The sequence below is a fragment of the Aspergillus caelatus genome, assembly GCF_009193585.1.
Source record: "Aspergillus caelatus strain CBS 763.97 unplaced genomic scaffold BDV27scaffold_175, whole genome shotgun sequence".
NCBI lineage: Eukaryota > Fungi > Ascomycota > Eurotiomycetes > Eurotiales > Aspergillaceae > Aspergillus > Aspergillus caelatus.
Window position 1 is genome coordinate 45706 of NW_022475438.1, and position 25185 is coordinate 70890.

General features: G+C 48.6%; 11 protein-coding genes across 11 annotated transcripts; 6 read left to right on the forward strand and 5 right to left on the reverse strand.

The window, feature by feature from the left end:
• Positions 1 to 428: 428 nt before the first annotated feature.
• Positions 429 to 3444, forward strand: BDV27DRAFT_166986 (putative eukaryotic translation initiation factor eIF-2C4; the record flags this gene model as incomplete). The annotated part of the gene is made up of 6 exons (XM_032074339.1): positions 429 to 632; positions 727 to 839; positions 892 to 1082; positions 1153 to 1301; positions 1353 to 3189; positions 3248 to 3444. The coding sequence occupies 6 exons, from the start codon at positions 429 to 431 to the stop codon at positions 3442 to 3444; spliced, it is 2691 nt and encodes an 896-aa protein (XP_031924479.1).
• A 479-nt stretch (positions 3445 to 3923) lies between these two features.
• BDV27DRAFT_133121 (uncharacterized protein) lies at positions 3924 to 4668 on the reverse strand. The gene is made up of 2 exons (XM_032068016.1): positions 4360 to 4668; positions 3924 to 4294 (listed from the first exon to the last, which is right to left on the reverse strand). Exons 1-2 carry the CDS (start codon positions 4432 to 4434, stop codon positions 4193 to 4195), a joined length of 177 nt encoding a protein of 58 aa, XP_031924480.1. The 5' UTR covers positions 4435 to 4668; the 3' UTR covers positions 3924 to 4192.
• Positions 4669 to 4675: 7 nt separating this feature from the next.
• BDV27DRAFT_28884 (SAGA histone acetyltransferase complex subunit SPT7) lies at positions 4676 to 8894 on the reverse strand. The gene is made up of 4 exons (XM_032076234.1): positions 7473 to 8894; positions 6281 to 7419; positions 5538 to 6226; positions 4676 to 5488 (listed from the first exon to the last, which is right to left on the reverse strand). The coding sequence occupies exons 1-4, from the start codon at positions 8545 to 8547 to the stop codon at positions 4834 to 4836; spliced, it is 3558 nt and encodes a 1185-aa protein (XP_031924481.1). The 5' UTR covers positions 8548 to 8894; the 3' UTR covers positions 4676 to 4833.
• A 30-nt stretch (positions 8895 to 8924) lies between these two features.
• Positions 8925 to 10372, forward strand: BDV27DRAFT_133124 (VanZ family protein). The gene is made up of 2 exons (XM_032068017.1): positions 8925 to 9184; positions 9302 to 10372. Exons 1-2 carry the CDS (start codon positions 9160 to 9162, stop codon positions 9934 to 9936), a joined length of 660 nt encoding a protein of 219 aa, XP_031924482.1. The 5' UTR covers positions 8925 to 9159; the 3' UTR covers positions 9937 to 10372.
• ptpB (tyrosine protein phosphatase PTP1) lies at positions 10351 to 12747 on the reverse strand. Its single transcript, XM_032068018.1, has 3 exons — positions 12041 to 12747; positions 11690 to 11955; positions 10351 to 11635 (listed from the first exon to the last, which is right to left on the reverse strand). The coding sequence occupies exons 1-3, from the start codon at positions 12210 to 12212 to the stop codon at positions 10790 to 10792; spliced, it is 1284 nt and encodes a 427-aa protein (XP_031924483.1). The 5' UTR covers positions 12213 to 12747; the 3' UTR covers positions 10351 to 10789.
• An 892-nt stretch (positions 12748 to 13639) lies between these two features.
• On the forward strand, positions 13640 to 14103 carry BDV27DRAFT_160761 (uncharacterized protein; the record flags this gene model as incomplete). Its single annotated transcript, XM_032073092.1, has 4 exons — positions 13640 to 13675; positions 13762 to 13779; positions 13839 to 13953; positions 14021 to 14103. 4 exons carry the CDS (start codon positions 13640 to 13642, stop codon positions 14101 to 14103), a joined length of 252 nt encoding a protein of 83 aa, XP_031924484.1.
• Positions 14104 to 16841: 2738 nt separating this feature from the next.
• Positions 16842 to 18629, forward strand: midA (putative cell wall protein). The gene has a single exon (XM_032068019.1). It carries the CDS (start codon positions 17241 to 17243, stop codon positions 18075 to 18077), a length of 837 nt encoding a protein of 278 aa, XP_031924485.1. The 5' UTR covers positions 16842 to 17240; the 3' UTR covers positions 18078 to 18629.
• A 333-nt stretch (positions 18630 to 18962) lies between these two features.
• On the forward strand, positions 18963 to 19822 carry BDV27DRAFT_160763 (uncharacterized protein; the record flags this gene model as incomplete). The annotated part of the gene is made up of 6 exons (XM_032073093.1): positions 18963 to 19076; positions 19139 to 19174; positions 19227 to 19280; positions 19357 to 19480; positions 19544 to 19597; positions 19653 to 19822. 6 exons carry the CDS (start codon positions 18963 to 18965, stop codon positions 19820 to 19822), a joined length of 552 nt encoding a protein of 183 aa, XP_031924486.1.
• Positions 19823 to 20064: 242 nt separating this feature from the next.
• Positions 20065 to 21263, forward strand: BDV27DRAFT_28980 (uncharacterized protein). Its single transcript, XM_032076235.1, has 2 exons — positions 20065 to 20868; positions 20945 to 21263. The coding sequence occupies exons 1-2, from the start codon at positions 20307 to 20309 to the stop codon at positions 21163 to 21165; spliced, it is 783 nt and encodes a 260-aa protein (XP_031924487.1). The 5' UTR covers positions 20065 to 20306; the 3' UTR covers positions 21166 to 21263.
• Positions 21264 to 21511: 248 nt separating this feature from the next.
• pex19 (putative peroxisomal membrane protein receptor Pex19) lies at positions 21512 to 22772 on the reverse strand (the record flags this gene model as incomplete). The annotated part of the gene is made up of 3 exons (XM_032070821.1): positions 21512 to 21610; positions 21667 to 22481; positions 22544 to 22772. 3 exons carry the CDS (start codon positions 22770 to 22772, stop codon positions 21512 to 21514), a joined length of 1143 nt encoding a protein of 380 aa, XP_031924488.1.
• Positions 22773 to 23016: 244 nt separating this feature from the next.
• BDV27DRAFT_133137 (zinc-dependent alcohol dehydrogenase) lies at positions 23017 to 24451 on the reverse strand. The gene is made up of 4 exons (XM_032068020.1): positions 24123 to 24451; positions 23958 to 24057; positions 23702 to 23885; positions 23017 to 23633 (listed from the first exon to the last, which is right to left on the reverse strand). The coding sequence occupies exons 1-4, from the start codon at positions 24406 to 24408 to the stop codon at positions 23157 to 23159; spliced, it is 1047 nt and encodes a 348-aa protein (XP_031924489.1). The 5' UTR covers positions 24409 to 24451; the 3' UTR covers positions 23017 to 23156.
• Between the last annotated feature and the right edge of the window lie 734 nt (positions 24452 to 25185).

The window sequence follows — 25185 nt, forward strand, 5'->3', positions numbered from 1 at the left end:
TCCTTGAACGCTTTATTCTTTATTCTTTTTTATTCTTGCCACATAAACTCCCTTTTGTTTGTTCGTCTTTGGTCTTTTTCTTGTTCTCTCCTCCCTTCACTGCGCGAATATCTTCCCGGGCCCATGTACATTCCCATTTACTCAAACGGCATATGCATGGAATTACGGGGATTCACAGGTCGAAGGCTGTCCATCGAGGTGGGAAGCCGACATTCATTGCGTTATTTTCTATTACCCGAATCAAGTGTAAACGCTTCACAGGATGGCGTTCTCCCTATATAAAAATCCCTCTCTTCCTCTCTATGGAACTTACTCTCCTTCTTTCTCTGCTTTCCCATATCTGTATAGACTTGCTGCCCTGTTTTGTTTCTTTTATACTGCCGCTCTCCTGGTCTCATACCAGCGATACGTTTACTTTCTCTTCCACCATGGAGGAATTCGAAGTCGTCAATAAACTTACCGGCGGTCTCCGCCACCTCCGAGTTCGTGAAGCTGACGAAGTCGTCAAGTATTCTGTCCCAGTCGAAACTGTGCCTCGTCCGGGCTTCAACAACACGGGCAAAGAAGTGGACATTTCTCTGAACGCATATCCGATCACCAAGTTCCCTAGTAGTAACGTTTACCAATACGATGTGAGTGTCTCCGGCAGCCATGATGTCTTGTTTGACTCAGTCAATGGGTCCATCCAGGGTCCCATAAGAAGACGTGGACTAACTCAGGATATAGGTCAACATCGGGAACGGTGATGAGAAGAACATCGTCTGCAAGAAGGTCTGGAACTCGAATGCGCGAAAAGCTGCTTTGAAGCAGATCATTTATGATGGCCGCAAGCTTGCCTGGTATGTCCTACAGCGCACAATTCATAAAAAGATCCGTTACTTACCTACCCAGGTCGATGAATAATTACTCAAACGGGCTGAATATCATTGTGGACCTTGACGCCGAGCAAGGCCGCACCGGAGGTCGAACCTCTAATGCATTCCGTCTGGTTGTGCGACCTACTAAGACGGTCAACCTCGCTGTCTTGAATGCCTGGCTTCAGGGACGTGCTGCCTTCACGGAACCTGTTTTGGAGGCTCTAAGTATGTGCCCGCTTTCTTCTTTCTCTTCTCACCACCATGATTATCTTCGGAGATGAACTAACGATGGAAGATTTCCTTGACCATGTCATTCGTGAATGGCCCAGCGGGAGGTTTTTGGCAATTCGCCGTTCCTTCTTCGACGAAAACGGAGAGAACAAGGACTTGGGCAATGGTGTGTTGGCCTTCAAAGGCGTCTATGAGGCTATCAGGCCTGCTATTGTAAGCCAATGCTCTGTTATACTTATTCATTTTACTGACAATGCTATGTAGAATCGTGGACTTATTGTCAACATTGACGTGTCAAATACTTGTTTCTGGGCTCGCACTTCATTTTTGGGTGCTGCTATGGCCATCTTGGACTGTCGTGACCACCAGCATCTCATGCATGAGCTTAGACCTGTCCCAGATGGTCACGGCGGCACGACCGAATCGACCGGATTTTACGAAGTGCACCGTCGGCTGAAAAAGCTCGTGGTCCAAGCACATTACCGGGGCTGTCCTTGCACGAATGTGAACTTTACCGTTAAGGGGCTCATCAATGCCAGTGCTAGCAAGTACATCATCGACTTAAAGGACAAAGCGACCGGTGTCATTGAGAGGATCACCGTTGAGCAATATTTCAAGAGGAAGTACAACCTTCTCCTCACTTACCCGGATCTTCCCATGGTCGAAATGACAAAGAAAGGCATTGTCTACCCTATGGAGTACTTGACTATCCATGGTCTCCACAAATATCCTTGGAAACTAAACGAGTACCAGACCTCGCAGATGATCAAATATGCTGCCGCACGCCCAGCTGATCGCCTCAATTCGATCCACAAGTCCAAGAGAATGCTAGATCATTCTAAGGATCCGGTTCTACAGACTTTCGGGCTCCAAATTGACGAGAACATGATCCGTACCAAGGCTCGATTGCTTCCAAACCCTGATATCCAGTTTGGCGACAACCAACGCCACAATCCAGGAACCAACGGCCGCTGGGATCTTCGTGGAAAGAAGTTTTACCAGCCGAATAAGCAGCCTCTCAGCTGCTGGGGTGTTGGATTTATCCCGGGCAAACGCAACGCCATCAACAAAACCCAAGTGGAGCACTTTGTTGACGGGTTCATGAAGACCTACGCTGGCCATGGAGGCAACATCACCCAACGTCCCTTGATTGCTGAACTCTCAGAGGACACCGGCGAGGCCATAAAGAGACTCTTCAACTCTACCGGCAACAAATTTCAAAAGGAGCCCCAACTCCTATTGATCATCGTCCCGGACAAGAACTCTTTCACATACCTCCGGATTAAGAAGTCCTGTGACTGTCGTTGGGGTGTGCCTTCCCAGGTCTTACAGTCTGCCCACGTGGCTAAGGCGAACCCGCAGTATATCTCAAACGTTTTGATGAAAGTCAACGCCAAGCTGGGGGGTACCACTGCTCGTATCATACCAAAAGTCAATGATGCCAGCCTCAAACCAATGACGATGATCATTGGCGCGGATGTCACGCATCCAACGATAGGTGTCTGGTCGCCTTCGATGGCGGCTGTATCCGTCTGCATGGATAGCTTTGGTGGACGCTACTGGGGTGCCTGTGAGACTAACGGTGACCGAGTTGAGATTATCGCTCGTGCAAATATGGAGCATATACTTACCCCACTGGTGCGAGAGTGGATGTCTACTGTTGGTCAAGGACGCGCTCCCGATAACGTTTATTACTTCCGCGATGGTGTCTCAGAGGGAGAGAGAGAAAAGATTCTCAAGCAGGAAGTCTTGGACATGAAGTCTATCTTTATGAAATTGACCCAAGATAGATGGAAGGGAAAGTTTACCGTCATAGTCGCAAACAAACGTCACCATATCCGAGCATTCCCTAAGCCGACCGATCGCAATGCGGCCGACAAAAATGGTAACCCACTTCCAGGGCTGCTCATTGAGAAGGACGTTACCAGCCCGCATGACTGGGACTTCTTCCTTTACTCCCACGTCGCACTTCAAGGAACCTCCCGACCCGTCCATTACCATGTTATTTTGGACCAGATCGGGCACAAGGCACATCAGCTGGAGAACATGATCTATGATCATTGTTATCAGTACCTGCGGTCTACTACTTCGGTTTCATTGTGTACGCACCTTTTGCTCCCTATTGTACAAGATTCCGTGACTAACATGAGCAATTATAGTCCCCGCAGTTTACTATGCACATCTTATTGCGGCCCGCGCTCGTCATCATGAAGATGTTCCTGCCAGTTCTGGTCCGCGGAGCGGACGCGAAGTTCCAATGACGAACCCTAAGCCCAAGGATAAGCCAGTCGACCCGAGACTCTTGCCAATTCATGGTACTCCAAATAGACTGCCCTTCGCAGTCTGGTACATCTAGGTGCTGGCTATATGGAAACTTGACTGTTACGCAAAGCGACGAAATTTATTTTCACCACTTGTCTAGTTTTTCCCAGCCATGTCTGGCATATGGACTGGGTTATCTCCGCTCTTTCAATTCAGCTTACTGCGTTGGTTCATGTTATCAGGACTCTCCACTACTCCTAGTCATACATTTAGAGGTTCAAGTCAACAACAGCTGCGCCACCGGGCCTGACTGCCTTTGGCAAGGGCGGATGGATCTGGAGGATGCGGTTCTTGCGGGCGAGAGTTCCAATGTGTGTACCTTAGGAATGTCTTTAGCTTTAACAATCTCATCTCAACTTGCTTTGCTACGTCCTTCACTACCAGGCATCCACGTAGCATACGGGAGTAGATATAATCGTCTTCGTATTTCTAAGTCTTGGGTGTCATTGAATAATGAAATGGGAATCGAGTGTTACACTAATAGGTAAGATAGTCGATCGAGACAAAACTTGGCTTTAATCTGCAGCTTAGCCAGGTACTGGACTGTTAAGGTCTTTATGTCAGATAACAAGTTATGTACTGTACGAGTATTGATCTCTGTTTAGAATAACAGAGCAGGAATGTCGGATAATATATCGATGATGAATGAACCAGTAGAGCAAACAAGTGAAAAGCGGATACATGGCATGAACAAGCAAGCAAAACGAGGGGAAAAAAGTAGTAGGTGGGGGAAAGAAACGAAATCCAAATGAAGAGGGAAAGAAACACTGCGCACGCTTATATCAGCATACGAGTACATGGTATAGAAGAGGAATCACCAAAGTACAGTAAAAAGAGGCAAGGAAAGACGCCCAGATATGAACAATTTGGTCCGAACTGATTGGCTGCTCTGGGGTGTATTCTTTGTCTCGAAGCCAAAGAAGGATATAAAAAAAAAAGGGTCAAGGACTAGAATCAGCCGGTACAGAAAATGCGTGCGTTGCTGTGCTGTTATTCCCTCTAAAATCATGCCATGCTGCGCCATTCCATATAATCACCTGTTTTCTTTTTTGTTTCAATGTTCCGGTCCTCAATACAGATAAATTGAGAAAGGATGGAAAAGGGAAGAGAGCGGGGCTGCCAGAAAAGCCGTATATTGGATGTCTCATCGCTAGCGCCCCCCGGTGTTCAAATGTGTGTTGTTGTCTAATTCATGCCCAAGAAACTGGCTTTACCTGCCCCACCAGAAATGCCGGGTATTCATGCACTTTAGGGGGGGAACAAAACATTGAAAACGAAATATGATGCGGAAATAAATTGTAACAAAAAGGGTTGTAGGTCCCAGGAGGATAGTAAAGAGAGTCATCCAAATGTGTAGCGGAAAGGCTATACAAGTACCATTTCAGCCAGCAACAAGGGGTTCGGTATGTTTCGTATACCAACATCATGATGCATCGCCCGCTGTACCGTTTGTCAAAGGAGCCGTGCTGTCGTTACTTTTGTTTGGATCGCCGTTGGCATCACCGATAAAACCAGCGCCTTCACCAGCAGCGGTAACGTCAGACATGGGATTATCTAGTCCGTTCTTAACGTTGCTAGACTCGGTCACGGGGCCCCCCGAGACCTCGGCAGCAGAGTCCTTGGAATCCAAGTTTGCCGATGTTGGATCATCGGTAGTCTTAGCGCCATCCAGGTTCGCTGCAGCTTCGTCCCCATCGGCAATTGATCCATGTATTTCCAGAGCCACGCCACTGTTCTTCTTGACCTTTTTCTTACTGGGTTCTGACGGCCCTGGCTTGATAGCGTTTGGTTGCTGACCAGGAGCTGTCGGAGGGAGCGGGCGCTTTTGAGGGCTAGATGTCGGCCCGGTCGGGGCAGAGGGTGGCGGGATTTTGCCAGAGGCTGGAAGACGAGGCTTAGCAGCCATTGGCCTTTGTTTTGGTGGTAGTTCAAGATCCTCAATCAAGCCCTCGTTGTTGTTTGCTTGTAATTTGGCACCGAAAAATGCTTGGACCAATCCAATTTGTGACGGCAACGTCTCCGATGTGATCCGAGGGTATGGAGGGGGCGGCGGGAAAAGGGTTACGGTTTGGGTAGAACTAATAAACAGTGAGTATCAACAATGCATCGGGGAGTTGTCCACCATACCTTGTGTTTTGGGACTGCGCAGCGTTGTACATCCTATTCTGAAGGAGGTGAAGCGGGACACTGAGAGTAGCCAAGCCAAATTCCTTATCCAGACCAAGCTCCTTGAATCCGAAGAAATCTTCGTCAATGTCCTCCGCGAAGTCACCACCAACGAACTGTTCACTGCCATCTGCAAATGCATTGGAACCATCTTCACCTCCATCGGCAAGGGCAGGCCGCAACAGCTCAGAAAGCAAAGACCTCAAGCGGTCATGGACGGTCGCCAGCTTCGTACCAAGTCGCTCCACATCGTCTTTTATATAAGACTCTATATCCTCAACACCAATGCCGACAGAGTTCAGTGTGTGAAGCACAATTTCTGGTTCGGTGTATGCCTTTTTCCACTGATTGCTTGAAGACACAATGTCCGTTGAATCGCCGGCAGGAACTTTGGGTGCCTCAATATAAGACTTGAACGTTTCTCCTATCTTCTGAAAGAAATCAGATGCGATATCAGTGACAGCGTCAAGAGCTGACGGCTGGTACTCCTCAAATCCAGTATGGTAGAATATCTTTGCAACGGAGCGCTGCAAAGCTGCCTTGCAAACCCATGGAGAAACGACAGGCCCTTCATCATTCATTACATGGGGTGGAACATCATGCTCAACAAATGGTTCCGGCTGATATTTCTGGAACTGGTTCTGGTACATCTACAATCAAAATTAGAATATTGACCAGCGCCTACAGGACCGAGCAAAACATACCTGAGATTGCAACTGCATCTGCTTGACAATGCCGATTTTGGAGCAAATCTTTCGAGTCTCTTGCATTTGCCGCATATTTGCATCCATCTTGCGGGAAAGTTTGCTCTCGGGCTGGGTGAATGTTCCCTTCGGCAGGACCCTTAAAAACTCCTCGGAAGCGTCCACGATGTTGCCATCTGAGTCTTCCCTCCAGAGAAGTTGTCCAGGCAGATCAGGAACACCTGACATAACATCGTAATAGTCAGGAATCACTTTATCCTCTTCAACCTCAATACCTTCGGCAAGAGATTCACCAGCCGGACCAGGCTCCATGGCTTGTGCACTTGGCTCATTGGACTTATCACCCTCCGCATTACTCTGTATCTGATTTCTCAGCCACCTTCGCATACCAGCTTTGGTGCGCAGTAGAGCCGGTTCTTCCGAGTTTAGCTTGTCACCTTTGAACAAGCGATGCCTTTCTGCAGCGATAAGAGCTCTGTCCTTTTTCGTGACTTGCTTCCAGACCTTGTATTCAGGATCCTCAGCTTCCGCACCCGGCGCTGATAAAGCACTAAGCGCATTGGTCGATGGCGCTAAGCCATCAATGTCCATAGAATCACCATGGCTTCCGGAAATGCCAGCCACGGCGCCAGTAGGGTCTGAAGGTGTCTGCGTCCCGGGTGGTGGTGTCGCGAAACCGTTTTGCGTGCCATCGGCAGGAACATCAGAGTCCGCGCGTACTGGTGCAGGTGGCTGGGAAGATGCACCTGCAGGGGGTTCAGATCCGCTAGGAGTATTTCGAGCCGGAGCAGCACCTTTCTTGGACGATTTACCGGGAGCTTTCCTACCTCTGGACGACATAATAGGCTCATCGTCACTCTCTTCTGCACCGTCAAGCTCCGCGAGCTGAAGTCTACGCTCCTCTGCTTCAACTTCAGCACGATCTCTGATTACAATCTCTGGAATAAGAGGAACAAGCTTCTCCGTCTCCTTTTTCATGTACAAGGCATGCTTGCGCAGAAAATGGTCCGGATTTGTGTTATATTTGAAACAGTTGGACCAGATCAGATTGAGGTCATCAACAAACTCTTGCTTTGACTTATATTGGAGCGCTTTCAGCTTCTTAGTCATTGTTCCCAGGTCCATGGGATGCTTGATGACTGTTTAACGAATTAGTACAGGTGTGCGGCTTCAAATTAAGGGTATATCGTACTTGTGTAATAATCTGGCGCGTCTCGTTTATTCACACGAGTCAAAAAAGCACTCGAATGCTCCGTCATCGCTTTGAGCTCGCTGAGGACTTTCTCCGCAGCTTCGTAGAGCTCTTCCTGGCCAATTTTATCCTCACTGGCCCATTTGCTGCGATTCTTCCGAACCTCGCTCATCAAACTCCGAAGCTCCGCATCAGAGGCTTGCACCATTGTCCGCTTCATGTCGATTCTCGCGATAAGATTCTTCAACGTTAGACTCGACGCGCCAAGGTTAGCATTACTCAACGAACCGTAACCGTTTGAAGCTGAAGTCGCATTATTGCCAGCATTGACTTGGCTCGACATTTCGGCTTCAACTTGCCGTTCAGACTCTTCTAGGCGTTGTTGGTCCAACATAGCATCTCGGTCATTTTCTAGCGTATAGAAGATAGTATGGAAGCTTCTCTTCGCAGCTTCCTCGGTCGCCTTCTTATCTTCCTCCAACTTCTTCCGGATATCTTCCAACGACTCTTTCTTCGTCTCCTTCGAAGCATCGCCGCCTGCTGATGTCGTACCACTCGTATAGCGACTTAAGGGAGGAGGGGCACTGGATTCCTGGGAAGGGGTGAGGGGTTTAGGCTTTGGTGGAGATGGAGCATCCCCATCATCGTCATCGTCATAGTCATCATAGTCATCATCATCCAGCTTCCTCGCGGGTTTCTTAGCGGGAACCGGAGCAGGTGCAGGTTCATCAGCGCGCTCATTCTTGGTGTCGGACTCATCAGCGCCCGCGACGGCGGCGCCGACGAGGTCCTCCACGTGTTTCTGGCCAGCAAATAAGTTATTTATTTTCGCCTCACTGCGTCTGTATAGATCGCGAAATATGGCAATGCGTGGGTCTTCCTCGGCTGCCATATCAGCCTCCGATATCAGATTACCCGCGTGAGACCCATCAGCGTCGACCGAGGCGCGCATTTGGGGTGTTCTGGGGCCGGATAATGATTTCGAGTAGCCATTGATTGACCGCGAATCGTGATGATCATCGGGAGGCCGAAGATGTCCTGGCGGCAACCAGGCGTGGTGGTGTCCGAGCGACATGCTCGCTCCAAAACCCCGGTTCTGGGGCGGGCGAGGGGGCTCGTTTCTCCACGGTTAAATTCAGGTGTGGAGAGGCAGCAACAGGGCGGCTTGGCTGGCGGAAAAAAACATAGAGACAAACTAGGAGGTGCAGAGAAGAGAGAGACGATAATCTCCGACCCAAAAACGATGGGACGGGCGGAGATTTTGATGGGGAAGTGAACGGCTTCTGTACGAGGTTCTCTGCGCGAACGGATGAAGTGAAGTCGATCCCGTGAAGGCGGAACGGCCGCCGCAGCCTTCAGACCAACCGCGCAGTTCTCCAGAGAATGATCAACGGTTTTCTTATCCGGTATATTATATTTGGAAAATGTGTTGTGTATATAGTTCGTTGTATAATTTAGTGGCTTAGTTGGTGTGGACTCCCAACATCCTGTAACTAGAGATTGGATGGTGGTGACAATGAATTCAAAGAAGGTACCTTTTTCATTGTTGCTGGTGTTCTGATATCTGATTCCCCATCCGACCTTACGTTCTCTCAGTTAAGCACATGACGCACCCGGAATCATCATCGCTGCTCTTTCTCGACCACAACTTCTCTCCGCACGCTTCCTTGACCACCACACAACCACCATGCGGATCCGCTATCCTTTCGCGGGTATGTTACCTCTGTTGACAAGATCCACAGCTTCCTCCTCCTCTTACACCTCCTCTTCCAGGAAACCATCATAGACATTCGTCCTACATAAGTGACTAACTATCCGAAACTCCGCAGGCGCCTTCGTCTTCCTCTTGCTCTTGGCTGCCTATATCGGTCTTCTCCCCCACAGTGCATCCCCGAGCGTCCCATCGCAACTACAACCCAATGACAAGTTTCTCCATGTCGTGACGTTCTTTCTGCTGTCTCTTATCTTCTACTGGATTCCCGACACCACCCGCCGACGCACGCTACAATTGACATTAATTGTCTGCACCGCCGTTCTAGGAATTGGCTCCGAGATTGTCCAAGGAATTCTCCCCAATGGTCGCTCGTTTGACCCATTTGACCTCCTCGCCAACATCGTGGGCAGTCTCGGCGCAGTCGGCTTGTGCAGTTGGTACCACCGGCGGATGCTGGAAAGGCGGCGCAAAGCCCGCTTTGGAGCTCTTGGAGACGCCACAGATGACGTTGAGCTCGGCGTCGGCCCGGGCCATGGTGAAACCGACCATGAGCCGGAGGGGCTAGAACCCCAGGAAACGGGGGTCACTAATCTGGAGCGCGAGGTCGACAATTGGGATGAGAATGCCGTCGATAACTGGGATTCGGACGACGGTGCGGGCGAGCCTTCCGGTTTGACCGGGGATGGCTCGAAACCTTCCGTTCCTGCCGCCAATGGGGACAAGGGAGAGGGGAAAAAACGAAGTGACTAATTCGATCTACATTGGGATCTAAATCTAATCGTTATGAAATATACTTCGTCGTTGTTGCAGGGAAGACCAACCTTCACGCCAATGCCATCTTTACCCAATATCACCATATCACTCCTCTGTCCCTCATGGCCGGTTATTATACCGATTTGCTCGTCATGTTTTACGCCCTCCTTCAAGCAATATCACAGATCGTGATTGCTATGTTGCTCAGCTTGTTTGATGATTCATTTGCAGGATATAACACTCTTTACGATCTTACTCTTTACTATCTCATTTTGTGGATCTGCGGTCCATCCTAGTACATTAGGGCTCGGCTTTCTGGCGTGTTCTTTTTATCAGGAACTTCCGGCGTTGTAAATAAGGTCAAAAGCTTTGCGCTTTCTAGCATACGGAGCAGAATATTGCTGAAAGTATATCCTATTATCTTACTCTTACACTAGTTCTCATGCTATAATCGTACAGCCCAGTAAATTATACAGCGAAGAATGAAAAATAGTGAAAAAGATGCTTGAAGCACTTCGTATAGGATTCTCAGTACCTTAAAAACTGGAACTGAATCATAAACAGTGGCAGTAATGCTCCCACACAAGACTTCTAGCAAATACACGAGTGGAAGACATAAGTGTCGTAAATTGGATATTCAAACATGGTAAGATGTTATGCAACAAAGCGCAAGAAAGGCGTGAGGTCGAATGCAAGTCAGGAACTCATGGTTCGTCGTGAATGCTGCAACTTGGGAAACAGACGAGAAAGCTATTAAGAGAACTATATATATAGCAGTGAAAAATGGCTCTGCCGCAGCCTAATGAGTTGTTCGTGATGCGACGGAATGAAACCAAGAGCGAGAAAGCCATTATTCGTTGTCGGAGACTTCTGGGGTTCCTGACCAGCTTCTGGTTGGTGTGAAGGCACGATCTGAGACAGGCTCCAGCTCTGGTTTCGAAGAAGGCAGGTAGTCGGACTCGGTAGATAACTTGGCCATTTTCGAGGACCGCTCATCGGACTTTCGCCCGTTGATTTCAGGGACCTTCCCAAGCTTCCGGTCAGTTTGTTCTCGCAAGACTTCGTAAATAAACTGCAGCTGCATCTCATTGTAGACCATCATCATTCTCTGCTCGCGCATTTGGTTGACCGTTTCAAAGACTGGGTCAGCCTCTGGGTCAGTCACTTGCAACAACTGGTCAGACTGAAGCTCCAGTAGCAGATGGTCAAGGGCAATGAAAGTGCCTGTTCGGCCGACACCAGCACTACAGTGCACAATACGTGGGTTATCCGGGGAGCTCTTGGAGCCTGATTGCTCAATCAAATGAAGAAGTGCGCTGCGGTCATCGCCTTCAGGCTTGGAATAATCCGCCCAACCAGCAAAGAGGAAATGCCAAACGATCTTCGATTCAGCACCCAAAGTGAGTCGTAGTTTGCGGATTTCGGAACGAGACTTCTCGTCAAAAGCGGTTTCTAGCAGCGCAACCGTGCCCACGACGTTTTCATCTCCGACCGGGTGGTTCTCATTGTTAACAAATGGGTCACGCTCATCTTCCCGCAGAAGTACCAAAGAATTATCGCTGTTGAGAGGGAAATACTGAGAGCATTTTTCTCGTCCGGACTCGAACGTCTGCGTAAGCATAACGATGACACCCACTTCCTTCGTTTCATGAAATACCATGTGCCAGAAGTGGAAGATATTTCCTACCTTGGGTCCCTGGAATAGAGTGATTAGAGAGCACACTTATTTACCAACACGCGGCATGCTTACCTGCGTCGCGATATACCTTCTCTCCTGCTGGGACACAGAATCCTTCAGAGTAATCGGCGAGGCATTGATAAAATCGCACTCGCCATCGTTTACCCGAAGATGGATACGAGAATTTGCCCACGCCTGCACATTGATATATCGGTTCCTTGCCTTGACCTCCGGATCGGCCTCCAGCGCCCAACGATGGGAGGGATCGTTGGCGAGCATTCCTTCTGCAAGACGTGCCCGCTGTATCCATTCGAGTTCCTCAAATTTCTGATGGATCTCTGGAGGTTGGAACAGCCATCTGATTAGCTCTACTGAAACATGGCCGAAGAACATCCAGAGTAGTGGGAACAGGAGCGGACCAACCTAAGACAGACTGGCAAAGAAAAGGCGGAACGGATTCAGTATCTCCAGCTTCCAGACCCGGGTCATCCTGATCGGGTCCATCTAAGACCTCGAAGCCTTCATCGTTGTCTTCGGGAAGGGCGCGCTTGGTCGCTTGGACGTTTGTATCGATCTTGATGGTGGGATGAGCCATTTTGGCCGCAGCGATCCTTTGGAAGGCCCGAACCTTGCCCAGGACGCCGCGCGCCTTTCTTGAGACCCGCTTCTTAGTCGACACAAGCTTTCGGGGTCCGGAGCGGAGGCTGAAGGCGTCGGGCGATGTAGAGCGGGAAGGTGGTGCAGTAACAAGTTCCCCCTCAATGCCGGACGGATCGTCGTTCGCGCCGTTCGGCGGTTGCGGCAGGGATGATATCTGTAGTGTGGACAGATCGGGACAGCTGTGGAAGCTGCCCCTCGTCGTAATTTGCTTGGCCAGATTTTTAGATCTTACCGGAGCAAATCGCTGCCAAATCTTAGTGGGCGGATATCGGCGAAGTCGGAGACCAAACGACGTTGAAACTCACGACACCGCGCAATGTCGATAACGTTCACTCTCGCTGAAGACAGAAGGAACGATGGGGTTGGCGCGAATTATTATTTAAAAAGAAAAACCACAGATTCACAGCCCGTAAATATAGATAGAACGAGGGGCACAATGTCAATGGAAAGCAAAAAAGACAAAATTAAACAAAGATATTAATTATCCCTTGCAACAAGGCAAAAGGAAGAGAATGAAAAGGAGAAGGTAGAAATAAAAAAAAAAAAAAAAAATCCCCGTTATTCCCCCGCACTTCTATACTTGAAGGACGTGCCAGCAGTCCAGGATTTGGAGAAGTAATTATAAGGGGCAATTGTCGGGATCAATGTAACAGTCAGATCAAGTCTTGCAGATGATTGGAGAAGTTCAAGACAGCAAAGAACGAAAGAAAGAATCGAAAAGGTTTCCAGGGGATCACGGCAGGGGTTCAATGAGAATGGAATTATCGGCGTGACATGGACGGTGATGTAATCTGAAGAAGGATAAATTGAAATTATAGAAAGATCTTGGAATTTGGGGAAGAGAATAAAAAGTAAAGTAAAACAAAAAAGAACAAGAAAAAGATATATAATCAGATAGGAATGGTCATAAATACAATCAAAATAGAATTAAATTTGTTGTACAGGAGGAGTTCTGGAGAATTTTTCTACAAGACGATCAGATCCATAGATCTACCTAAAAAGAGTAATGATAACACATTCCACGTTTAATTCCTCCCGTTGCACGAGTTTTGTCAAAATTTACTTGCCACAAATTTAAACCCGGCTGGTGGACTGAAACCGTCGCTTTTAACTGGCTGCAGGTCATCTGTTGTGGCACAGCTAAAGGCTTGACTTGGAAAGGCCACTTTTCTGACTAGTCTTCTTTCTGTTTCTCTCTGACAGCACAGAAAAACCTCCTCGGCTTTTTCCTCCTCTTTTTTTTTTCCTTTTCCCTTCAGCTCCTGAGACCTGTGGTCTCGCTGTTTATCAGCCACCATCGACGTTCTCCATACATTTGCCTCATGAGGCTTGATTACTAGGTACTAACAGCCCATTCGCAAGATGGTGTTCCGAATGTTCTGGCTCCGAACTTTCGAGGTACGTAATCGCCTGGTTCCAGACCAGCTTTCATTCTACTGCCATCCTCGATGGCATCTATGACTGACTCATTTCCCTCCAATTAGGTTTGGCTCACTGCTCGGGTATGCACATCCACACAACCGCCTACGCGCAAGTTTCATGCTGATATATCCTCGTATAGCTGCTGGCCAGCCCGACGTTTCACAGACTGGTGGGACGGGTCCATCAAAAGGTTCAACATTTAAAACATGGGGTACCTCCCGAAGAAATGGGAGGTACTCATAGAGACAATAATGGTATGGCACTCATATGCTTACAAGATGGAATGTCCATGTGTAGAGCTGGTGCTGATGGCATCTCTAGGACCCGGTTTGAGCAAGTTTGTCGAATACTTTAAGGAAGAGATCAAAGACCAGCTCAAAGGAAAACCGCCGAATAAGTTTTAACCATGGGCTTCGGCATATGATTTCGATCATTCCACAAGTTCTGTGTACGATTATGACTACTATGATACCCAATTTAGTGTTTCTTCTCTATTTTCCTATGTTCTGTCTTTTCATTTTCTTCTCCCCTCACCTTCGTTGTTGATCTCATGCTTTTACATTTCACACGCTTGTGTGACCGGATATAGATTGGGCTGTAACTTTTCTGCACCGTGAGCTACATCCCTCATTCCATCCGGAGATAAAATGTCAACCGCTCCATCCGCTTTGCCCATCCGGTTCTGTCAGTGGTCTAGTTGGGCTTTGAAGTTGGAAGCGTACATATCAATGGAAAGCAATATCTGAAATCGAGCTACCATTCTTTTGATCCTGAAACCAGTGTTGATCTAGTGTAAGGGCTATAAACCAAACGCTTCCGTGAACAGCGGTCGATATGCTCCCGAGGAGATAAAGACTCACCTTCGAGTGACAGCTAGCAGGCATGTGTCGGCATGTGCATGCACTGAGTCTTAGATCATTACGCTTTTTCATGCTTGAAGGCTTAAGCAGTAAACAACGGGAAAAAAGAAAAAGAAAAAGATAGAAGAAAAGAAAATAAACACGTCATAAACCCCCACATCGTTTCCCATGGTTAATGTTGGCGATGAATTCTTAAGTGTTGTCTTCAAATTCGTTCCCACATAATAACCACAACAAGTAGGGTCAACCTAATATAGATATGTCCAAGAACAGTGAATAACGGTCTTTAGCAGTGTGATTGTTGCAGGGAGTACGCAGTCTTCCGAGCTTCCGATACTCCCTCCGCTTGCTATATGATCAGTAGCTACCAAATGGCCCCAACCTCGTAAGGATACCATTAAGCTTCTTTGCGAACAAAGGCACATTATAATGCTATTCCTCGACAGATATCCGGGAATCAAGCAAAACTTCCCCTCAGTCTTGCAATAAGCATGCTGCGAGGGTGTCAATGCCGCATTTTGAAGGTCCTAAAATGTGAAGCATGACATGGACGCCTATCAAAGTCACCTCTTCCTCTGTGCCATGTCATCGTTGTGTAGTTCCTTGTTCCAAAGCGAGCTAGTGGTCTCTGCGTTGCAAATCTATTATCCTCTGTAGGACCGGGTTTCATCCATCTCCTGGAATAAGTAGGGCTGGATGTCCCGGGGCAGCCGGACTACTAGCCGGAGATTACCGGACAGGGATAATGCAGGGCTTGATCTAGTCACGTATACCAGTTGTATGACAAGGTGATATAGGTAATTATTAGTAGACGAGCCCGTTGGGCCGTCACACAAACAGTGGCAACGAATAATCTCAGTTACTATATATATTCGAGCATCACGCTGGTAGATCAGAAATTATCTCGAACGTCTATAAACCTGCATGACCCTCGCCTCCACAGTAAAAACTACCGTCGAGTCATGTGAGTGTTACTCTCTAGTAGATTCGAATTACTAATGTGTACTAGTGGCTTGTACGGAGTACGTGACTATCTCGGTACATGTACCCTGAGTATTATGACGCACAGTATGTACACCTGATTTCGTTAGTACACGTTCGTTCGAAGTGACGAGCAAATGATGTGGCAGCAAAAAGAAGAAGAAGAAGGTGGTGGTCCAGAACATCAGAATCTAGAACTCGTCACCTGTTGTCGATCGTCACACCCTGCGTCGTGGGAAAAGTTGTTGGATGATGCAGTTATGCACAGCCATACACAGAGTCAAAGCCCTGTATACTGATCTTACGGGTAGAGATAGTACAGCGCAAAGGACAGCAATATTACGAATCCTTCCGATCTTCCTTCGGGTGGTCAACAGACCGACAGTTAATGCGTAAGATTTGCTAGGGCTTGAATGTCTCAACTGAAGACGATCGGCGTTTACCCGGTCGGCAGTACCGGCACAAAGTAGGTAGTAGTCTACTAGTAGATGGGCCTGAAAGGGAAAAGGGGAATTCAATAGAAAGCCCGAGGATGTTCCGTCTTTTATTGCTGCTATTGGAATCCTCGGATAGGCACGGTATTTAAAAGAGAGGCGAAGAAAATCCTTGACTTGGGGGGAGTGGGGAGATTATGATGTTTAGGTAGTCGATTAAGAGGACTGTTTGTGTTCCCCTATGTAGCATTACCTAAGAACCATGGTTGCATAAACGATGTCAAACAACTCAGCAGCCAAGTGTCCTATGGTTTCTGGGCAGGCGTACCGTGGAACGTTCCTTAAAATAGCACAGTTTTTTTAATGAATTGAATTTAATAAGTTTTCAGGAAGATCATCTCACCCACGATTTTCCCGTTATGTATGGACAATTGCTCTGATGTTTCCCCATTTGTAGACCAACATTGACAGCTGACGGGCTAAGAAGAAAACGGTCGTATGGGCTAATGGTGATAGCGAAGAATAGCGGAGCCAAACAGAGTTTCTGCCCCGAGAGGTCAGGCACACACCCCCGACCCCCCAGCGCTCCAATTTTTTAGTATGTTGACGGGTCTCTCCTGGCTAGAATGTCTCAGCCCACACCTACTGACTGGCCAGTGGGGAGGCTTAGTTTTCCAAGTTGACACTAGCGCACACCCACATCGGGCATCTTTGCTAGTATTGGTGCATTGGTCCGCCTGTTCGGTAAAATCCTAGTTAGATCGGACCTCACTAACCGCGTGTGGTATGGAACAAGGGCAAATAAAGAGAGAAAAGAAAAAAAAGAGAGAAAAGAATGAGGACTAGCGTCCTTCGCAACCAAGCCAACACATGATGAGTGAGTGATTAGCCGGAAGAACCAGTCAGAGTGGGACCGCGCGCTCTTCCCTTTCTTCAATGAGCCCTCCGCCTCCAATCCTTTTTCATCTCTATCCCGCCTCCTTACGCTCTTTTCTCTTCTCGTACCTACATCGTGCCTCTCATACGTATATCTATCTAGTCTTTCGTTAACCCCTCCTGCACCTGCAGTTCACTGAGTTTCCCCCCTTGATAAGTACGATCGTTTTTTCTCCCTTCTGTCACCTCCTATCCCCTCGTTGGAAGTCTCCGGAGTATCCGTCAGTCATAGAGTCACGAGATTGAATCGCCTTGTCTTTCGCTGCATCGCCTCCGGACCTTCGGATCGAGACCACTTTGATCGATTTCATCCCGCATCACCCGCCCACCATGCGAGTCTCCAGTCTTTCGTTTTTCTTATACTCTTTGTCCCTGTTGGCCGCTGTCTCCGGTCAGAGCGTAGCGGTTACCGGTGGAGATGTCGCTACCTCTAAGGATGCCGCACCTACCGCGACAGAAGCGACCACAACATCCACATCGTCGACATCATCAACTTCTTCGTCTTCGTCCGAGTCTACAGAAAGCACATCGACAACTAGTGAGACCAAGCCAACGACCACCAAGGCTGACCCCACAACAACATCAACATCAGACTCGTCAACTTCCACCACAGATCCCCCTAAACCCACGGCCGACCAGCCAACGAAAACATCGGCATCAACCACCAGCGGACCTACAACAGATAGCAACAACAACGACAACAACTCCCCAACTACAACGGACAACAGCTCGAAAACCACCCAAACTCCTGTTGTGAAGACCCTTACTACTATCCAGACGGTCAGTGGAACGCCTGTTCACACCACGCTTACCACCACCTCGTCCGCTGCTGTAGGCGCAACCGACTCTCCTTCGCTGAACGGGGAAGAGAAGGACTCGAAGAGCTCGGGCCTCTCTTCTAACCAGAAGAAGACCATCATTGGTGTTGTTGTCGGTGTAGGTGGTGCAATTCTGATCGGTGCTCTTGGTGTCGTTGCCTGGAGGATTCATGCACGCAAGCGTAATGCCCACGACAACGATGAAGCTACGGACCTCATGAGCGGTACCGCTGTCGGCTCCGGCGTTCGGGAGAAGGCTCCCAGCCCCGGGGCTGGTGGAACACCCTTCAAGAGCACTTTGGACCAATACCATAACCCCGGTCCTGTCAATGCCGCGTCGAATTTCTAAGCGAGCCAAGTGCTTGTCACTCCCCGGCGGTTTTAACGTGACAGCTTTCTTTGGCCGTACCTGGCCCTTGCAATCTAGACGTGGGCAGAGTACATGATGGTCCAGTGATTTCGACACTGTAAAGTTTGTACGAGTATTACGCAGTTATCATTGGCGCTTGTTGGTGAAGATATATTGGGTCTTTTTTTCTTTTTTCTCTTTTTTCCCCTTTGGTATGCAACCTTCGATGTCCTTGTTGATTGCATACAGTTCATATAGAACGCCTGTCATTCCTTTCACAAGATCACGCCCCTTTCCACGTACAGCGGTTTGTTTTAGCATTCATGGTTGGCTTGTTGTCTTTGATTCCCCCGCTCGAAGCACTGGTTCTACGTAGAGATACTGAGATGTGCGGTATCCTCCGTCTCACCGTCTCTTTCTGTTCGATAGCTTGGTTGGACAATCGTCTGGCGGTCCAACTAAACAAAAAAGCTTTTTTTTTTTTTTTTTGCCCTGATATATATGTATTTAATTGCCACAGAAACTAGCTCGAACGTGTTTTATTCAGCACCACCTCGAAGCACGGGCTGTATATCGCGTGTGGATAATCATCGGAATAGTGTGACCGATGAAACACCAAAGGCTCCTGTTAATAGAACACTTTAGCCGCCGTCACTCCCATACAGGCAAGGATTCGCCCCGTGTCGAATAGGAAACCTAATCTATGCAAATCCCCAGCCGCTGGACACGGAATATTATTATGCGCGAAGTAAAATTGTCCAGCAGATGACGATTGACCCTTATCCAATTAATATTATTACACAGCACTACCTACGTTCAATATGCTGCTGCTCCTCTTAGTATCCGAGTGATCATACTCATGCCACAAGAGTAACAGCCCGAAACATGGCGACTTTTCTGTTAATGATCATCAGCGCTCTTCTGATGTTCGGCGCTCGCGCCCTCATCCTGGATCCAGTCGGGCTGGTATATGCGCCAGCCTCTGTAGACAAGCGACAGGTAGTCGACTATTCCGTTATCACGATTGAAGCTAGATCCTAACATCTTGAATCTCTCATTAGGCATCTACGGGAACACTAGGAGCCTCTGCACCCGCTGTGAGTTCCACAATATTCTGGCTTGTGAGAATTAATGTTGACATGTACCTAGGTTACAAACACGGGTGATTCTGAAAGGCCGTACGGCGTGGATGGCGATACGTTTGTATGTTTCCATTTATTATTTTTCCTACTACCGAATGATAACCAAAGCCATATCTCATAGACGGATTATGAATCAGCAGCCTCGAGAAGGTAGTTCACCTTTAGTTCCACGTCCCATGTTTCACTGTCCCACGTGGAATCCTTATCTAACACCGAAGTCCATCCATCAGCTGCAACAACCAATTCGACTCCTGCCAGAAGGTCAGTATTGCACTATACCCATTGACGAATGTCGCAGAGTTCCGTTAACTCGTATTCAGATAGCAAACACGGACCAGTCATCATCCTTCTCCCTCCAAGATTGCCAGGATCAATTAAGTACGTTTGGCCTTGGGAGTCCACCAACAATTTTTTCTGACCTACTGCCAAATAGACAGTTGCATGTCGACAATATCATCTACGAGCGTTGCGTCACAGGGTGCTACCATAGCATCGGCGCCGACAACAAGCAGCTTGACAACAGATACAACCACTGTATCCGCGCAATTGGCCCAAACCACAATCCAGTACGATTCAGAATTCGACCTTGTCTGCGATCTCTAAGGTGGCGAGCGATGTGATACGGCGTGTTCTGAACTGATGAAGTTATCTACTGTACATACATCCATCCAGGCCTACGGAGTAGTGACCAGCGTTGCAGCCTCAGGAATGCAATATGACCCCATTGGGACTAGTGTCCCGTGATGCCGTGTGAGGGACGCGCTCGCGGTTCAACGCTAAGAATCCCGCCAGCCCACCTTTCTTACGCGGTGGCTGGAGTTCGAGAACTCATGCACACGAGTACATTAGAAGCAGAGTAGCCTTTGACTCCACATAAATTCATCAATTAGGCTTCCTTACTCCCACCAAGTCCCCCAGTCCACTTTGACACGATATCGACCCATCAAAAGCTGCACCTCGAGATTCGAGACGCGTATCGCCACCGTCTATACCCACCATCTTCAAACCGGGGAACCACAACGCAAACTCCCTATACCTACACTAACTCCATCCTACGCGCAAACCACTGCCCATCATCCTTAGCATCATGTTCGCTGCACTTCCCCCCATGCAGCAGTTCAATTTCTCGCAATGCGCTACCGCGCCCGCACGACCGTCTCCACTTTCACCTCGCAGTTCGCCGGCGCGCCCGATGGCCTCATTATCCTCCTCGCCGTTCCACTTCTCCCCAGCACCAGAAAGTCAAACCAACACACCCGTCGCGTCACGAACAAAGTCCGAAAGTATATTCTTCGGGTCTCCGGTCTCGCCCTCGCCTTCGAAGGGCGCGGGCACGTCCTCCCGCTCCAAGACTTCGCCTACATATGCTCAGCGGTATGCGAGCACCATATCTAATCCGTTGAATAACGCGTCCAAGAATGGTGCCGCTTCTTGTTCGCCGTCGGCGCGCGAAACAAGACGCAACGTTTTCCTGAACCGGATCAAGCAAGGGCGCGACGATGCACGTTTCGCTAATAGAGGCGAGCAGCTGGTGTTGATGGAGCATGTGGCGGAGCAGAAGAAGTGGGGCGAGTCGATGCGGAGGAGGACGGATGGGATTCTGCAGGGATACTTGAGGGATTTAGAAGAGGGCGTTGATGATATGATTGGTAGGTTTTCTTCTATGCTTTTCCTCTTCCAGTAACCTTGTTGGCGGGATCGATGATTAACCTGATCGTTTCTTAGACGAGGCGGATATCCAGGCTCTGGATGAGTATCTGTCCCAAGAACAGGCAACGGAGATGGAGTTGCTTGAGAATGTGGATATGCAGGCGCCCTCTGGACAAGCTGCTGGGAATGCATGGAAAGATCCAGGCTCATCGTTCAGTGATGGCGAGTATGAGGATATATTCATGGATTTAGCCGACCACACAGCGCTGAGTCAGGATATGGATATGTCGGGGTGAAATTACTGAGGATTACGATACTTCGACACGACTTGGGAGAATATACAGGGAACTGGGTAATACATATGGGATAGCTGCGTTACGGCGTTAGGTTGGGTTGGTCGCTGGCGGTCCACATTTGATTTGTTTCAGGCCAACGGCCTTTGTATTTGTCTGTGATATACATGTCGCGATAGATAGCCTTGTGACATTTCGGCTAGTAAATAGGGTATCGAAATGTTATATGTACAGAAGATGCCAACACCAGATGCATTCGAAGTGCCATAAAAAATGGGGTCTGCAAGCACCACTTTGCAGCGAGACGGGGTAAATGTCACAGGAAGAACGAAGTTTCCAGACCAGATGTTTATTGCTGGGGGCAGTCCGGCATACCGGCAGGACCTACGTTGTCATCGCTAAAAGGATTCGCGACGAGCTCTTCCGGCGGACTTCCGGCAGCTTGCATCTGCACCCGGTCAGTAAGCATAACCCAACAGACCCAGAACGAAAGGGACCACATACCTCCTGCATCTTCTGCCACACATAGTCGCGACACTTGGGATCTTCATCCGTGTAACCTGGCTCTTCAAACTTGGCCACAATCTGCGATGCAAGAGTCGCCTGCTTCTCAAACCGCTCCATTTCCTCATCGGAAAACTTCCCCTTGCCCTTGTTCTCCACCAGCCAGGGCCCAAACTTCCCATTCAGCTCCTTCATCGGCTCATACAGCATTTCCTTGTTCGACAACTGCTCCATCATTGCCGCAACCATATTCATAAATCCCCCGTCCTCCTCTCCAATATCTGCGCCGGCCGCAATTGCCTTAATCATCTTCGCCAGCATATCGTCCGAATTAGCTTCCGACGCTGCCGCCGTAGCTTTATCTCCGGACTCTTGCATACGGTTAATCGTCTGCTGAATAGCATCATTAAACGACTCAGGCGGCGCTCCAGCTCCAGCCCCACCCGATGAAGACCCAGCACTGCCGGTCGATGGTGCTGCTGCAGCTCCAGCGGTAGCATCTCCTCCACTCTCTTCTTCAGCCATTACATCCGCCAAAAGCTGCTTGATGAAGTCACCGGGCGGGATCCCGCTCTCCTCTAGTTGCTTCGTGAAGGCATCCGCGCCCTGGTTGATGGTATCCTCGAAGCCCTTGTCGTCCGATGTCCCGGACTCCTTGGCAGCGTGATTCATCATACTTGCCATGTCTTTTTCAAGCATTTTCATAAAAGTCTCTTCGTCGAAGTCCTCGGCTTCTGGTGCGGTCGCAGGTTGAGATGGAGCGCTGGGGGCAGGGGCGGGGGCGGGCTTCGGCTTGTTGAAGTCGTCGAGGACATCTTTTGAGCATTGCTGTTTAATTTTGGTTCTACTTGTTTTAAAGATGATACTCCAAACTTACCGTCCAATTCATCCAGGTCCGATTCGTCGTCGTCATCGTCATCGTCAATTGCTTGTTTTGGTTGCTGAGGTTGCGCTTGTGGCTTGTCTGCAGATTGCGCTGGTGTCTCTGGGACAGCCGCTGCGGTGGTCGTCGCCGTCTTAGCATTTTCTGCTGTGGTGGTAGCGGGCACAGAGTCGTTCTGTTGGGGATCGCCCGCATTGACGGGCAATGCCGATGGGGTGGACATGATTTCCGAAAGGCGGGGGAGGGGGGAGATAAAAGCAATGATCACTTGGAGGGAAATGCGTTGCAGATGGTAGTCGACCTTTACTCGTTCCGATAAGAGATCTGAGAATTGAAGGAACCGGGTAAAGGGGTTGTTGTTGTATCGAGAAGAGAAGCAAACAAAAAAAAAAGAGCCGAAGGATGTTTTTGTGACGGTGGAACAAATGGTTATCATGTGAATGAATAATCAGTTGATGGCGAGACCCTTTTTTGTGACTGGGCGGAGATGCCGAGCAAAAGCCGATCGCCGCGGCTTTTCTACTACAAGTAGTGAGTGACATGCATCCTTATGCAGTGCGACCGCTTGTACATACACTAGATACATCATGTACTAAGTACATGCATACTAGTCCATAACTATGACATTCTTCCCACTAGAGGCCCCCGAGCAATACCACTGCCTCATCTGCTCAGCTTCCTCCATCGTCCACTCCGTGATCTCAACGTGAAGCCTGTTCCGATGGAACAACTCGACCAGCTCCTGCGCCTGCGCAGTATCAGCCACCAATGAACCAACCAGCTTGATATCCTTATAGATGACCGTCTGATAAGACATGGTGATCCCCTTCTCAGGCTGACCCAAAAGCACCATAGTCCCATGTTTTCTGGTCAGAGACGCCGCCAGCTCAAACGCAGCTGGATGATCCGTCGCAAGCACGGTGGCACCCAGTCCGGGGTAATCTGAGGAAATCATCTCATTGATCTTGTTCATGGACTTCTCAACTGGATCCGTAGCCAGGATCAAAGCATCGGGGCTATGCTCATAAGATGCTACTGCATCTAGAGCGGACTGCTTCACGTCGATTGCCGCCACCTTGTAGCCCTGTGTCCTCCGTAACTGCTTAGTGAACTAATCTAAAATACTGACAATGACAACGAAAATAATCATACCATGCACTTAGCAATCTGCGTCCCAAGATGGCCCAATCCACCGATCCCAACAATCCCAATAGACCCGCCCTTGGGGACGTCCGCTCGAACAATTCCCCCATAGATACTAATACCCGCGCACATCAACGGCGCAGCAACCTTGAACTCCATCTTATCTGGGAGTTTGACTAAAAAGCGAGCGTCACTAGAGTATCACCATAACCTTATTAGATAAACTAAATTCATCCGAAGGTATGTTTGAAATCTCACCACATACGCAACCATATACTCCGCCCAGCCGCCATCCGTCGTAATACCCTTCATCAAAGGCGCATCGCAGTAAATCGGGAGACCCGCTTTACAGTCCGCGCATTTACCTACACAAGGTTATAAGAATTGGAGATAAACAGCACGTTGCCTATTAATTATCCTTGTAACTCACCACAGACGCTGTCGAAATTGATACAACCCACTTTATCACCTTGCCGGAAGCCCGTAACCTCTGATCCTACCTCTTCGACGATCCCGGCAGGCTCATGGGATCCGATGAAGGGCAGCTTTGTGTTGAATTCATTGTTCAATGCCATGAGGTCCGTATGGCAGAACCCCGCGGCTTGGATGCGGACTAGAACCTGGTGTGGCTTTGGTTTGGGGATGGGCACCTCGGAGATATGGTAGGGTTCGTTGTATTGTTGGATTTGGATGGCTTTCATGGTTGTGGGTGCCATGATGGGAACAATGATGCTTAAAGATTTTGGTTAGGATAGGCGAGTACTGTTGTCTACAGGTAATTAGTATTTGGGTGGGGGGTAAAAAAAAGATCGTACTCAAGTAATGAGGAATCTATGATATTCTTATATAATTTTCCCAATATGTTGTTCCCCAAAGCGGGGAAGCATCTTCCCCAACTATTTTGGAGAGTCTCGTATAGTTGTGCAACCTGAATAGTTACGTGTTTTAGAGCGCAAAGGGGATGTTGGCGTACTTGGCTATACAGATAGCTTTTTTTGCAACTGAAAACTTCTAGTAAAGGCTCTCTTAAAGTCTTGGAGTATGGAACCGGAGTTTAAGGGAGCATAGTAGAGATGATCTGGACCAAGGGTAATCTATATGAAGTATAATTCTCGTCTTTCCTTTGTGAACACTTCTGGTTAGTACATGGAACCTGGCCTGTATTCAATCCAATCTACACCCCCTGGCAATGTCTTGATCTGTGTCGAACTGCCAACACACAAATAACAAAGAATGTGGATCGTGGTAGTCTAAGTGATCGAAGCCAGGAATTTCGCGTTGGTGCTCTGAAATTGGTATATTGAGCTCTATGTGCTATGGAAGCTTTGATACATGCGAGCGTGACATCAATAAACTCGTTGAATAGTATGTGGTATCATTGACTAATTACCATTGCCTGAAGGCAATGGAGGGAGAGGCATCAAGAAACTCGTCATACGATAGTCTCGAGTTCCGGTAATGCTTCCTCACTCTTGTCTGTGGAGACAGTGGAT